The sequence below is a fragment of the Coregonus lavaretus genome, assembly GCF_964263955.1.
Source record: "Coregonus lavaretus genome assembly, chromosome: 15".
Taxonomy (NCBI): domain Eukaryota; kingdom Metazoa; phylum Chordata; class Actinopteri; order Salmoniformes; family Salmonidae; genus Coregonus; species Coregonus lavaretus.
The window spans coordinates 45,140,598-45,156,141 of NC_140002.1; the positions used below are offsets into that span (position 1 = coordinate 45,140,598).

At 48.2% G+C, this 15,544-nt stretch overlaps 1 protein-coding gene across 1 annotated transcript in view; it reads left to right on the forward strand.

The window, feature by feature from the left end:
• Window positions 1-253: 253 nt before the first annotated feature.
• Window positions 254-15,544, forward strand: part of LOC311142160 (calcium-binding protein 8-like) — a gene marked incomplete at both ends in the record, with an annotated part of 89,813 nt that continues 74,522 nt past the window's right edge. Inside the window, 2 exons of the mRNA XM_084177751.1 lie at window positions 254-435; window positions 10,848-10,972. Coding sequence (XP_084033877.1) covers window positions 254-435; window positions 10,848-10,972 — 307 coding nt within the window. The remainder of the gene's footprint in view (window positions 436-10,847; window positions 10,973-15,544) is intronic.

Genomic DNA, 15,544 nt, shown 5'->3' on the forward strand with positions numbered 1-15,544 from the left:
TGGTGTGTTTGGTTGCTTGGACAATACTGTATTAATGTAGTGTAGGACAAACACACATCTCTGTCTCTCTCTGTCACTGACTGTCCTTAGAGTTTCAGGGCCCTCTGCGCGTGTCTTTTCAAACCACACTGTCAGAAGACCAACGACACTCACACCTGCCCATGCTTGAAGCCTGCTGTGTGTAACGGAGACTGTAACGGACATTTTTCCCGCACGGTCGCATGCCCGCCCGGTGGCACACATCAGGCTGATGATGATAGGACCAGAGAGATTTGGGCTCGTGGAGTTACCGCTGCGCCCAGTGGACGTCGACGGTTCACCACTCCTGGAGTTGGCGGGAGAGGAGCCGTGCGCAACGAGTGATCATCACGAGATTGAGAGCCTGGTGATAGCGTCGGTTGAGGTGCCGGTGACTGTAGAATGCAGTCCGTTGGGGTAAGCGACATTAACAAGCAGACGATACTGACGGGTGGTGTGTGAAGCTAGACTACTCTACCAGTACTGTCACTGCAATGTGGTCTCAGAGCATTTCCTATGATTCTGTACATAAATCCGAGAAACACGATTTAGGATGATACAGTATGTTACCTTTCATATGGTATGTATTAATTTGTGGATGTCCATCATCCCTTTCGTATGATATGTTGCGAATTGGAATTCGTACAACATTTAAATAATTTTCTAAATGTACAATATGTTATGAATTTTCAAAACATATGATATGTTACGAATTCCAATTTGTTGTGGCTAACGTTAGTTAAGTGTCTAAAACTAATGTTAGCTACAGCAAGCTCCAAACGTATTGGGATAGTGACACATGATTACGGAAAATCCTGAATGAATTTTGAATAATGATAAGTGAGAAAGTTACAGAGGCATAAATATCATACCCCCCAAAAATACTAACCTCCCCTGTTATTGTGATGGTGAGAGGTTAGCATGTCTTGGGGGTATGATATTCGTACGTCTGTTTCTAACTCATCATTAGTCACGATTCATTCAGGATTATCCGTAATCATGGTAGCATCCACATTAATGTAGAAGTGTTTAGAAACATATTCTATTCTTATTTACAACAAAAGTGACTCCAAAATGACACAATACATTATTTACCATTCATTTCTATCGGGCACAAACTAATCTGAAACTCAACCAAAACAAACAGCAAATCCATCCAACCAATGTGTAGACTGACAAGCTTGATGTAGTCATTGCGTGCTATGAATGTGGAACGAAATACTAACTTTGTACTACTTTAATACACATATAAGTGAATTTGTCCCAATAATTATGGTCCCCTAAAATGAGGGGACTATGTACAAAAAGTGCTGTAATTTCACCTGATATGTTTAACGCGGACAGTCTGCCCTTTAACCTCATAGTCATTTTATCATTTCAAGTCCAAAGTGCTGGAGTACAGAGCCAAAACAACAACAAATGTGTCATTGTCCCAATACCTTTGGAGCTCACTGTAGCTCAAGGGGTTAGGGTTAGGGGTTAAGGTTAGGAGTTAGGTTAAAGGGTTAATGTTAGGGTTACAGGAAGGGTTAGCTAAGTAGTTTGAAAATAGTAAGTAGTTGCTAATTAAGTGTTAGCTTCAGTTGTCCGTGATGAGATTCAAACACTCAACCTTTGGGTTGCTAGACATTCGCGTTATACCCTGACCATACCACCCTCCTTTTTGTTTTTGCATTAAGTAATCTTCTATCTTATGTATCCATACCAAACGTAACGTGTCATACTAATTTGAGTGTCCCGAATGTATGTTTAATACATTATGTCTAGTCTATGGGACCAGTCTGGTCACTGCCGCAAGGTGACTTTGGTCTTTGGCTACTTGGCTTCATCATGACAGCTGGTTTGGTGTAATGTGAAAGCCTACAGTGGATGTCAGGATAGTGACAATATAGAGGGATATCACAATTTGCAATAGCCTATTATTCTTAATAAAGTTTTTTTCAGAAGAATAAAATTGCTGGCTTTGCCCCTGTTTTTATTTCAGGTGAAAGTCCCTGTTCAGTATGTGCTGATGTGTTCTTTATTGAAAACTCATCCAGGTCTTCTGCATCTTTACCTTACTGTAGCTGACAGGTTCTTACTGTATGGGTCAGGTCTAGATGGTTGCTGGCTGTATTCACCACTGTTATGTCTGAGGAGAACATGAATGTTGTCTAAAGCCTAGAGATCTATATGGCTCCGGTTGAGCCTTACGGAGTCCATGTCCACAGGCTGATTTGTGTTGGGTCATAAAAACATAGGCTACATGGTATTTTGGAACTTTGTTGGAAAACAGGGGTATCCTGATAAAGGAAATAGAAGGTTATTTGTCAGTCCAGCTGTAGCCCTCCCTGTCCAGGTGACCTGTTCAGGTAGAGTGACCAGGGAAATATTGCAATATATTTGTAAGTATTTTTCCAGTGATATAAAGAAGGGAGACAGACAGAAGACCAGCGAGGTTGGGATTTGATCCCACACAGGTAAGGGACTGCATGTGCCGAGGGTGGCAGTCTTAACCACTTAACTAATATCAGGCACAGGAAAATACATCGGTATGATCATATTTACAGGAAATGTTTGGATATGGATTATAGTCAAATTGTGTTAGATGTCAAGCAAGAGACTTGACCAACCTGCAGGTTGCGTGTCTGGTTATGTCACAGTGTGTAGGATCAAAGAGACGTGAACAACCTGCAGGTTGCGTGTCTGGTTATGTCACAGTGTGTAGGATCAAAGAGACGTGAACAACCTGCAGGTTGCGTGTCTGGTTATGTCACAGTGTGTAGGATCAAAGAGACGTGAACAACCTGCAGGTTGCGTGTCTGGTTATGTCACAGTGTGTAGGATCAAAGAGACTTGACCAACCTGCAGGTTGCGTGTCTGGTTATGTCACAGTGTGTAGGATCAAAGAGACGTGAACAACCTGCAGGTTGCGTGTCTGGTTATGTCACAGTGTGTAGGATCGAAGACGTGTATGTAATAGATATTGTGCTGACCCTGACCTCTCCCCCACCACTAATGCATCTTTGTCCACGGGGAACGACTGAGGTGTGAGCAACACATCTCTCCCTCACGTTCTCTCCCTCTCCCCTCACTTCTCTCTGCTCCTCCCTCTCTTCTCTATCCAACTTATCCACTCTTTCTTTTTCTCCATCCTGTTGGAACTCTCTCTTTCTCACACACACACACACACACACACACACACACACACACACACACACACACACACACACACACACACACACACACACACACACACACACACACACACTCACACACACACAGAGGGAGAGACACTCACCCTGGCTGTCATTCTCTGCCCCTGTTCTAAATCCGTGTTGACAGTTTGTACCCTGACAGACAACAATCCTATAATACATGACACAGAGGTTTCCTGCCACAGTCTCAACTTGTCACCTCACAGCTATGAGTCTGTGCATGGTAATCCCAAGCAACAGGTTTTGTGTTTCCTTATTTTCTTCCCCCAGCCAGACTCATTCCAATCCAGATCTGCCAGTATTTTTATTTAGAGATTCCAGTAAATTCTTTGATGTTTCCTTTCATGTGTCCTACCAATTATTATTATTAGATTATTCACCATGGCAACCAGTTCTTAGTATAAAAACGAAACTTATATCTCAGTTTGTTTGGCTTTCATGGAGATCGGACCGTTTTCATTTGCAGGGATATTTGTGCTTTTTTAACCAAATGTAAGTCAGAACAAATACTTATTTCACTTGTATAAGAACAAATACTTATTTCACTTGTATAATATTCCTGTTGCTATTGTTCTATGTAAATACAATACATTTGTATGTAGAGGGGTAACTTCCTTCACCAGTTCTCTTACCATTTTGTATAATTATGTGATTAGCCTACCAGTTGGTGTAACTGCAATGTTAATTCTCTTGAGAGGAATTATTTTTCTCTTATTGTAAATTGTGTATAGAGATTGCTGACATTACTGTTTAATGTAATATTGTTTATTGGATTTACATTGTAGTAATTTTCTATTTCTTTTATCCTGTTTCCCTCTGTACACAGAACACATGTATACACTGTTTCATCATTCAACTCCTAGACTGGGCTCTTTGACCAGAGTGCAGTCCGTTATCCGTTTACTCCTAGTGGCCTATCCACACATTAGAGTACCAGACTCCGTTTTATGGTCCTTCGAACTGGGATGATGGACATCGAGACTGAGGACAACCAGATCTCCCAAGGGTCCAAGCCCAGAGGAGATGACCGTCCACAACGGCAGATACACCAGCCTAAACGAATGGAAGACTACATAGTCAACCACCCACGCACTCTAACAACCGTTCCAAGTGGGCATGCCCACCGACGTGAGGGTATTCTAACTGGTGAGCCCTCCCCGACATGTCAGCTCCAGGCAAGCAACGCTGCTGAAGAAGAAGACCTTGAGGAGGATTCTGATGCAGATGAAGAGGATCAACACCATCCTCAACAAAGCGAACTGTTGAGCCCAGGCCAGCCACAACAAAAGGCGTTAAAAGCCCCTCTAAGGAAGGGAGTCATCAGCCCGCAGTCAACAAAGCAGTAATGCGACAACAGTGATGACTCATATATTCAAGTTCATCTGAAGAAGATAGAACATGAATAACTGGGACACCAGTTAGCTGAAGCGAGAGAGGCAGCACGGTTCAATTCCGAAATAGAGATGGAGAGACTCCAACTCACCATGGAGAGAAGATACCAGGAGATGCAGCTGGAGAGTAGAGAAAGACAAAGGAGAGAGCAGCAATGCCTTCACCAGGCCCAGAACGAGCTGACGAAGGCACAGCGGTGCCACTCCCTCCTAGAAAAGGGTGAAGGTTACTCTACCCCTCTATGCACCCCCAGCCGTAGCTTGCCCAGTCAGCCGACAAAGCATAGCACCAAGCAGGAGCCAACAACTCAAGACTTAATCAACCACCAGGCAGGATCATGTGAAGGGCACTCCGGCTGGCCCCAGACCAGCCACCCGCCCATTCTAGAGCAACCTCCAGCAGCTTCCCATGTCTCCTGGCATGACACCAACCAAGGACTTACCTCAGGTCCAGGTGTTCACAACCATGGTCTAGTCAACCAGAGTCATGCCTCCTCCTTGCTGCTAGTCCCACGCCGTTGGACTGATCCACCTCCATTGTTAAATCAGTCAGCCCAGCTCTCAGCATCAACTGCTGGGCCACCTTTGAGCATGCCAGCATCACGCCCGCTCTTATCCTACAAAGGTCACAGGGCGGCGTCACCACACCGGCCCAATCCACGCCAGCAACAACACCTGGGGTGCCTCTAGCACCTGTGACTCCAGGCCCAAACCCAATGGACCTAGTTGTAGCCCCCTCCTTTGGGATTCCAAAGCCAAAACTCCCACACTTCAGCAGGGGTCGCGAGAGTGACTTCGCCCTACTGAGGAGGGCCCTGGATAGCCTGCTTGGCCCCCATCCTCATCTGACAGAGCATTACAAGTACCAAGTTCTGCTAGAGAACCTCAAGCTTGCAAGTGCTTACAAACTGGCCCAGTCATGTATGCATGATCCAAATCCCTACTCCACTGCCCTGCACGCACTCCAAGAAAAGTATGGACAGCCAAGGCAGTTGGTGCAGAGCGAGCTTGGAGCCATCCTGAATGTGGCACCTATCAAGATGGGAGATGCTGCAACATTCGACGAGTTCGCTCTTTCAGTCCATTCTCTCGTAAGTATGCAACGGACACGTGGATCACCTTCTCAGCAAGCTGCCAGGAGCCTACAGAGACGGTTTTGTGGAGTATTGGCTTACCAAAGGCATTCTACAAACAGGGGTCAATAGAACCTCTACACCCTACCTGACCTGACTGCATTGTTACAAGTCAAGTCTCGGGCCAAGCGGATTGCCAGTCGGGCCGTCGAGTTGTACCAGAAAGAGGACAAGGGAGCTAAACAAGAACAAGTCTGCCACCATCCTCTACGACACAGACCAGACTACTTAGCATTCAGAGTCTTCACCAAAGTCCAAGAAGACGTCCTCAGCTCCACAGGAAGGGAAGGCATCCAAGGGCAAAGAGAAGCCTAAACCGTACTGCCCTTTCTGCAAGAATCAAGAACACTACCTCAGTTCTTGTGAGGAGTTTACGAAGCTCTCCATAGACCAAATAGCTCAGTGGGTCAAGGTTAAAGACCGGTGCTGGCGGTGTGGGTGAGGACACCAGCCAGATTCCTGCACTCTAAAGAAGTGGTGCAACATCTGCAAAGGGCAACACCTGACTGTCCTTCATGACCTCGCTGGATAAGAGTGTCCTGATGGTCAGCACACCTCCGACTACAGTCTACCTGGACCGACCAAATCACTCTGGCTGTGTGATGCTAAAGTTGGTGAAAGTCCAGCTCCACAATGGTAACCGTTCACTCGAAACGTATGAAGTCCTAGGTGACGGCTCAGAGCGTACCATTGTCCTTCCCTCTGCTGTTCAGCAGCTGGCATTGCCGAAGAAAGCAGAGTCCCTGATGCTTAGGACCGTACATCAAGAGGTGGTGCAGTTAAAAGGCCACTCAGTCACTTTTAAGCTCTCACCAGTGTGCAACCCATCCAATTATTTTTATTTCGAGATTCCAGTTTATTCTTTGATGTTTCCTTTCATGTGTCCTACCTATTATTATTATTATTATTGGATTATTCACCATGGCAACCACTTCTTAGTATAAAAATGAAACTTATCTCTCAGTTCGGTTGGCTTTCGTGGAGATCAGACCGTTTTCATTTGCAGGGATATTTGTGCTTTTATGACCAAATGTAAATCCGAACAAATCCTTATTTCACTTGTATAATATTCCTGTTGCTGTTGTTATATGTAAATACAATACTGTCACGATCGTTGAACAGAGTGGACCAAGGCGCAGCGTGATATACGTACATCTTATTTTATTAAGTGCACAACACAACAACAAAACAACAAACGATAACGTGACGTCCTTAGACAAACACAACCTACTTGGAACAAACCAAAAGGAACAAGATCCCACAACTACTGTGGGAAAACAGCCTGTTTAAATGTGGTTCCCAATCAGAGACAACCAGCCACAGCTGACACTCGTTGCCTCTGATTGAGAACCACTCTGGCTAACATAGAAACAGAACAACTAGAATATTAACATAGAACACAAACACATAGAATATACACACCCTGGCTCAACATATAGAGTCCCCAGAGCCAGGGTGTGACAGTACCCCCCCCCCCCAAAGGCGCGGACCGTGACCGCGCCTAAACATAAACAAACCAGGGGAGGGCTGGGTGGTCATTCCTCCTCGGAGGCGGTTCCGGCTCCGGGCTTGACCACCACCCTTCAACCATTCCCCCGTGGCGCCCCTGGTCCGGTCTGGCCCCGCTGGCTGGAGCTGGACTGGACATCGTAGAAGCGGATTGCTTAGGCTCCGGTGTGGAGCAGCTGACCGGTACCTGACCAGGCACCGGTGACCCAGGCACGGGTTGTGCCGGACTGACGACGCGCACCCCTGGCTTGGTGCGTGGAGCAGGAACGGGCCGGACCGGGCTGACGATGCGCACCCCTGGCTTGGTGCGTGGAGCAGGAACGGGCCGGACCGGGCTGACGATGCGCACCCCTGGCTTGGTGCGTGGAGCAGGAAAGGGCCGGACCGGGCTGACGACGCGCACCGTAGGCTTGGTGCGAGGGGCAGGAATGGGCCGGACCGGGCTGACGATGCGCACCCCTGGCTTGGTGCGTGGAGCTGGAACGGGCCGTACCGGGCTGACGACTCGCACCCCTGGCTTAGTGCGAGTGGCAGGAACAGGCCGGACCGGGCTGGCGACGCGCACCATTAGCTTGGTGCGGGGAGCAGGAACAGGCCGGGCCGGGCTGGCGACGCGCACCGTAGGCTTGGTGCGAGTGGCAGGAACAGGCCGGGCCGGGCTGGCGACGCGCACCGTAGGCTTGGTGCGAGTGGCAGGAACAGGCCGGGCCAGGCTGGCGACGCGCACCATTAGCTTGGTGCGGGGAGCAGGAACAGGCCGGGCCGGGCTGGCGACGCGCACCGTAGGCTTGGTGCGAGTGGCAGGAACAGGCCGGGCCGGGCTGGCGACGCACACCGTAGGCTTGGTGCGAGTGGCAGGAACAGGCCGGGCCGGCGACGCGCACCATTAGCTTGGTGCGGGGAGCAGGAACAGGCCGGGCCGGGCTGGCGACGCGCACCATTAGCTTGGTGCGGGGAGCAGGAACAGGCCGGGCCGGGCTAGCGACGCGCACTATTAGCTTGGTGCGGGGAGCAGGAACAGGCCGGGCCGGGCTGGCGACGCGCACCATTAGCTTGGTGCGGGGAGCAGGAACAGGCCGGGCCGGGCTGGCGACGCGCACCATTAGCTTGGTGCGGGGAGCAGGAACAGGCCGGGCCGGGCTGGCGACGCGCACCATTAGCTTGGTGCGAGGGGCAGGAACAGGCACTGGGCTGGCGAAGCGCACCGTCAACTTAGTGCGGGGAGCAGGAACGGGCCGGACCGGACTGGTGACGCACACCACTTGCTTGGTGTGAGGAGCGGGACTGGGTTTCTTCATAACCCTTCATAACTCCGCTCCCTCAGCTGCCTACACAGTTCCTCTCGCCGTGCCTCTACTCTCACCTTCTCCCTTATCGCCTCCAGTAGCTCCACCCTCTGAACCACTAACTCCTGCTCCCTCTGGACCAATAGCCCCCTTAACCTGGTGGCTTCCTCACCCAACCTCCCAATACGCCCTGTAGCTGCCTCCTGCTGCCCCGTCGCCCATGCCGTGTGCCCCCCCCTAAAACATTTTTGGGGTTGCCTCTCGTCCGTCCGACGACGACACTGTTGACGCCGTTGCTCCTCTCTCCGTCGCGCCTCCACCGTCTCCTTCCACGGACGGCGATCCATCCCGGCCTGGATTTCCTCCCAGGTCCAGGATCCCTGCCCGTCCAATATCTGCTCCCACGTCCAGGCTGCCTGCTCCTGGACACGCTGCTTGGTCCTGGTATGGTGGGATCTTCTGTCGCGATCGTTGAACGGAGTGGACCAAGGCGCAGCGTGATATACGTACATCTTATTTTATTAAGTGCACAACACAACAACAAAACAACAAACGATAACGTGACGTCCTTAGACAAACACAACCTACTTGGAACAAACCAAAAGGAACAAGATCCCACAACTACTGTGGGAAAACAGCCTGTTTAAATGTGGATCCCAATCAGAGACAACCAGCCACAGCTGACACTCGTTGCCTCTGATTGAGAACCACTCTGGCTAACATAGAAACAGAACAACTAGAATATTAACATAGAACACAAACACATAGAATATACACACCCTGGCTCAACATATAGAGTCCCCAGAGCCAGGGTGTGACAAATACATTTGTATGTAGAGGGGTAACTTTCTTCACCTGTACTTTTTTTAGGGGGTATATCAGCTTTAATATTGCAGATAGATTGTAACTTCCATCAATGTAATTGTCTGCATCACTTCCAATCCCCCATATGTTTTTTTTTCTCGCAAACATATATGTGTATATACATACATTGAGGGAAAAAAGTATTTGATCCCCTGCTGATTTTGTACGTTTGCCCACTGACAAAGAAATTATCAAGCTATAATTTTAATTGTAGGTTTATTTGAACAGTGAGAGACAGAATAACAACAACAAAAAATTACTTTTTTCCCTCACTATATATATATATATATATATATATATATATATATATATATATATATATATATATATCCTTTTTTAAAATAAATTTCCCTTTATTACCCTCTAACCCCTCCACCCCCTTCCCCAATTGGTCAATTTCCATTTCCTTACTGAACTTTGCATCTGCACTGTTCTTCAAGTAAATGTGTTTTTGTAAAATGTTCAATGGACATTGTTAAAAGTAGTCCTTGTGCATAAAGTTGTATGGTTTGTTTAACATTGCAATCATTGTTTTTGTTTGACATACATTTTAAAGTTTAAAACGGAGTCTCAGCATCACTCATGGAATCATCATTCACGTTACCATGGAATCATCATTCACGTTACCATGGAATCATCATTCACGTTACCATGGAATCATCATTCACGTTACCATGGAATCATCATTCATGTTACCATGGAATTGCCCAACACTAATAGCGGCACTTATAGAAACACTGTCTTTTATCTCTTATAGCGCCTTCTCTACCTCTTAGAGCTCTTTGTTGACTCTGGTGGTCTCTCTCTCTACACTGTAGATATGTCTCTTTCTACAGTCAGGGAGGAGGCGGGGGGGGGGGGGGGGGGGGGGTGGGGGTGGGGGGGGGTGATGGGGAGCAAGGTCGAAGGCAAGGAGAGAGAAAGAAGGAGGGAGTGACATCAGAGTTAGATGAAGTGATGAAGAGTGACAGGGCTTTAGTCAGGTTTTTATCTCTCTGGGCCAGGTGCCGGGGCTACATGGGAACGAGGAGGAGATGGGTGCTTATATTTGTCCTATTTCACAAGTGTGTATAAATTCACATGTGAATTGGAAATGTGTTTTTTTGCATATCCAACTCTCCCTGAAACTCAGAGAGTGAGGTCACAGCCAAGGTCTGCCATTGTTAACAGCAACCCTGGAGCAATTAGCATTAAGTCCCTTGCTCAAGGGTATATAATCAGATTTTTCACCTTGTCAATTTGGGGATTCGAACTAGCAACCTTTCCGGTATTGGCCCAATGCTCTAACTGCTAGGCTACCTGCCACCCTTAAGGGAGAGGGAGAGGAGGGAGGAGAAGGGGAGTAGTAGAGGGAAAGAGAGGAGGAAGATGGAGGGGTTCACTCTCTTTCACACACCTATATGGGCACACAGACCCTCAGCATTCAAACTGTATATGTGTGTTCTGCAGAGAGAAGATGCCGTTCCACCACGTCAGGTCTACACTGCTCTACACTGGAGGTCTCCTGAGCCGGACTCTGTCTGAGGGGAGCGAAGCCTTCCAACTCAACAGTATATCCACTGAAGAGCTAGGAGGTCAGTGTGTGTGTGTGTAAGCGTGCGCACGTGTGCAACATTTTGGGATAAAGGTATAAAGTGGTCTGTCCTCCAAAATCTCTTAATTCTTCGCCCCGATGTAAACAACCATTTATCGGTTCAATAAAGAAGAAACACCGACTTGCAAAGCTACACTGGCTCAATAACAAAGCGTTTGATTGGCTGTAGCAGACAGATACAACCTTTTCCTGCACTGAGCAATCTGATTGGTCAAAGCATGTCTTGTGGACGGTCAAAGGCCAAGTGTTTAGAAACAAATTAGTGGAATTCTGACCTCTTAGTGTTGGGTTATCACCACGTCCTGTCAATCACACATGTAAACCAATGGGAGCCTTTGATGTGGAGAACAAAGCGATCCTGTTGGGTGTTGGAGATTAATGGATGCTGATAATACCGCCCATCAAGAGATTCAGAAGGCTATTTTACCATCGCCTACCTGGGAAGGGTAGTACAAAGGTTCCCACACTAGGGGTCGGTTTTGCCTGATTTGAAAATGGGGTTGCGGGACAATTTCCAAAATACAGAGAAAAAAATATATACAAAAAATATATATATATTATAATATTGTATTTTTATGTCAAAATCATTGTAATGTGGTTAACCTTAAAAATCTAAATGAAAATTATTAAAATCTAAAAGACAAAATTCAACCAGAGAGCACCTTTAGATCATGGAAAAAGGCAGCACTATTTTACATTTACATTTAAGTCATTTAGCAGACGCTCTTATCCAGAGCGACTTACAAATTGGTGCATTCAACTTAGGATAGCCAGTGGGATAACCACATCTTGATCACAGTAAGTACACTTCTTCAAACAAGCAGCTGTGAGCAAAGTCAGTGCAATCAGGGACAACTACATCTCGATCACAATAAGTACATTTCTTTAAACAAGTCAGTGCAAGCAGGTGAAATAAGTCAGGTGTTAGTTTAGACAAAAGACAGTGGTAGTAGAGGTAGGGTTTCAAGTGTATCCGGAAGGTGGTCAGTGACTCCGCTGTCCTGGCGTCGTGGGGGAGCTTGTTCCACAATTGGGGTGCCAGAGCAGCGAATAGCTTTGACTGGGCTGAGCGGGAACTGTGCTTCCGTAGAGGTAGGGGGTCTAGCAGGCCAGAGGTGGATGAACGTAGTGCCCTCATTTGGGTGTAGGGTCTGATCAGAGCCTGAAGGTAAGGAGGTGCCGTTCCCCTCACAGCTCCGTAGGCAAGCAACATGGTCTTGTAGCAGATGCGAGCCTCAACTGGAAGGCAGTGGAGTGTGCGGAGGAGCAGGGTGACGTGAAAGAACTTGGGAAGGTTGAACACCAGACGGGCTGCAGCATTCTGGATAAGTTGCAGGGGTTTAATGGCACAGGCAGGGAGCCCAGCCAACAGCGAGTTGCAGTAATCCAGACAGGAGATGACAAGTGCCTGGATTAGGACCTGTGCCGCTTTCTGTGTAAGGTAGGGTCGTACTCTGAGAATGTTGTAGAGCATGAACCTGCAGGATCGGGTCACCGCTTTGATGTTAGCAGAGAACGACAGGGTGCGAGATCATGGAGCGGGCAGTCCTTCCCCGGGAGGAAGAGCAGCTCCGTCTTGCCGAGGTTCAGCTTGAGGTGGTGATCCAACATCCACACTGATATGTCTGCCAGACATGCAGAGATGCGATTCTCCAGCTGGTTATCAGAAGGGGGAAAGGAGAAATTAATTGTGTGTCGTCTGCGTAGCAATGACAGGAGAGACCATGTGAGGATACGACAGAGCCAAGTGACTTGGTGTATAGAGAGAATAGGAGAGGGCCTAGAACTGAGCCCTGGGGGACACCAGTGGTGAGAGCACGTGGTGCGGAGACAGATTCTCGCCATGCCTCCTGGTAGGAGCGACCTGTCAGGTAGGACGCAATCCAAGAGTGAGCAGCGCCGGAGATGCCCAACTCGGATAGAGTGGAGAGGAGGATCTGATGGTTCACAGTATCAAAGGCAGCAGGTAGGTCTAGAAGGATAAGAGCAGAGGAGAGAGAGTTAGCTCTGGCAGTGCGGAGAGCCTCCGTGACACAGAGAAGAGCAGTCTCAGTTGAATGACCAGTCTTGAAACCTGACTGGTTAGGATCAAGAAGGTAATTCTGAGAGAGATAGCAGGAGAGTTGGCTGGAGACGGCACGCTCAAGAGTTTTGGAGAGAAAAGAAAGAAGGGATACTGGTCTGTAGTTGTTGACATCGGAGGGATCGAGTGTAGGTTTTTTGAGGAGGGGTGCAACTCTCGCCCACTTGAAGACGGAAGGGACATAGCCAGCGGTCAAGGATGAGTTGATGAGCGAGGTGAAGTAAGGGAGAAGGTCTCCGGAAATGGTCTGGAGAAGAGAGGAGGGGATAGGGTCAAGCGGGCAGGTTGTTGGGCGGCCGGCCATCACAAGTCGCAAGATTTCATCTGGAGAGAGAGGGGAGAAAGAAGTCAAAGCATAGGGTAGGGCAGTGTGAGCAGGACCAGCGGTGTCATTTGACTTAATAAATGAGGATCGGATGTCGTCAACCTTCTTTTCAAAATGGTTGACGAAGTCATCCACAGAGAGGGAGGAGGGAGGGGGAGGAGGAGGAGGATTCAGCAGGGAGGAGAAGGTGGCAAAGAGCTTCCTAGGGTTAGAGGCAGAGGCTTGAAATTTAGAGTGGTAGAAAGTGGCTTTAGCAGCAGAAACAGAGGAAGAAAAAGTAGAGAGGAGGGAGTGAAAAGATGACAGGTCCGCAGGGAGTCTAGTTTTCCTCCATTTCCGCTCAGCTGCCCGGAGCCCTGTTCTGTGAGCTCGCAATGAGTTGTCAAGCCACGGAGCAGGAGGGGAGGACCGAGCCGGCCGGGAGGATGGGGACATAGAGAGTTAAAAGATGCAGAAAGGGAGGAGAGGAGGGTCGAGGAGGCAGAATCAGTAGACCGAAAGGAGAAGGATTTAGCAGAGGGAAGAGATGATAGGATGGAAGAGGAGAGAGTAGCGGGAGAGAGAGAGCGAAGGTTGCGACGGTGCATTACCATCTGAGTAGGGGCAGAGTGAGTAGTGTTGGAGGAGAGCGAGAGAGAAAATGATACAAAGTAGTGGTCGGAGACATGGAGGGGAGTTGCAGTGAGATTAGTAGAAGAACAGCATCTAGTAAAGATGAGGTCAAGCGTATTGCCTGCCTTGTGAGTAGGGGGGGATGGTGAGAGGGTGAGGTCAAAAGAGGAAAGGAGTGGAAAGAAGGAGGCAGAGAGAAATGAGTCGAAGGCAGACGTCGGCAGACGTCGGCAGGTTAAAGTCACCCAGAATTGTGAGGGGTGAGCCATCCTCAGGAAAGGAACTTATCAAGGTGTCAAGCTCATTGATGAACTCTCCAAGGGAACATGGAGGGTGATAAATGACAAGGATGTTAAGCTTGAATGGGCTAGTGACTGTGACAGCATGGAATTCAAATGAGGAGATAGACAGATGGGTCAGGGGGAAAAGAGAGAATGTCCACTTGGGAGAGATGAGGATTCCTGTGCCACCGCCGTGCTGACCAGATGCTCTCGGGGTATGCGAGAACACATGATCAGACGAGGAAAGAGCAGTAGGAGTAGCAGTGTTTTCTGTGGTAATCCATGTTTCCGTCAGCGCCAAGAAGTCGAGAGATTGGAGGGTAGCATATGCTGAGATGAACTCTGCCAGTTCCAGAGGCTGCCGGAGACCTGGAACTCCACGTGGGTCGTGCGCGCAGGGACCACCAGATTAGAGTGGTAGCAGCCACGCAGTGTGAAGCTTTTGTATGGCCTGTGCAGAGAGGAGAGAACAGGGATAGACAGACACATAGTTGACAGGCTACAGAAAAGGCTACAATAATGCAAAAGAGATCGGAATGAAATTAACTAAACATCTGGGGAAGCGAGAGAGCGGGGCCTCCCTCGACTAACTCCCGCAGACCGTTGCACTTGAATCATTCCCACTGTGAATGGCTAGGCCCGCTACGCTATGAAACCACACACTATTGCACAGACTTTGATATTAAGGCCGCAATTGATATGGTGAAAACAATATGTCCCCACACAGGCAGAGGCACAGAAACTCACATCAATAGGCCTACCTTTGTTAGATAACACTGTTAAACAAATAATTTATGCTGCTAGCAGTCAAGAGAGAACTCTGACTGAACAACTCAAAATCTCCCCAGCTTATGCTCTCCAAATGGACGTTAGCTGTGAGGGCCGAAATGCCCATGGATTGACTTTGTTTGCTATACATGTCGGGGGATGCTATTCAGGATGACTTATTGTTCTGTCTCATGATTCCCTGAGCATGAAACGGCAGAGGGGATGTTCCATGGGATCGAATGGTGGGCTTTGCACAATATGGGTTGCCATCTATGGTGGGACGGCAGGCAGGCGTCTGCACTCTAGTTATGAATGTGTCTCCCTCTGCAATATGGACGCATTTTATGATACACTGAAAGCAACTGGCGGCAAAAGAGCTGAGCACAGAACTCGGAGATATGCTGCAGCAGTTAATTTTGATTGTAAACTTCATTAAAACACATACACTGTGTATATATATATATATATATGCCATTTAGCAGA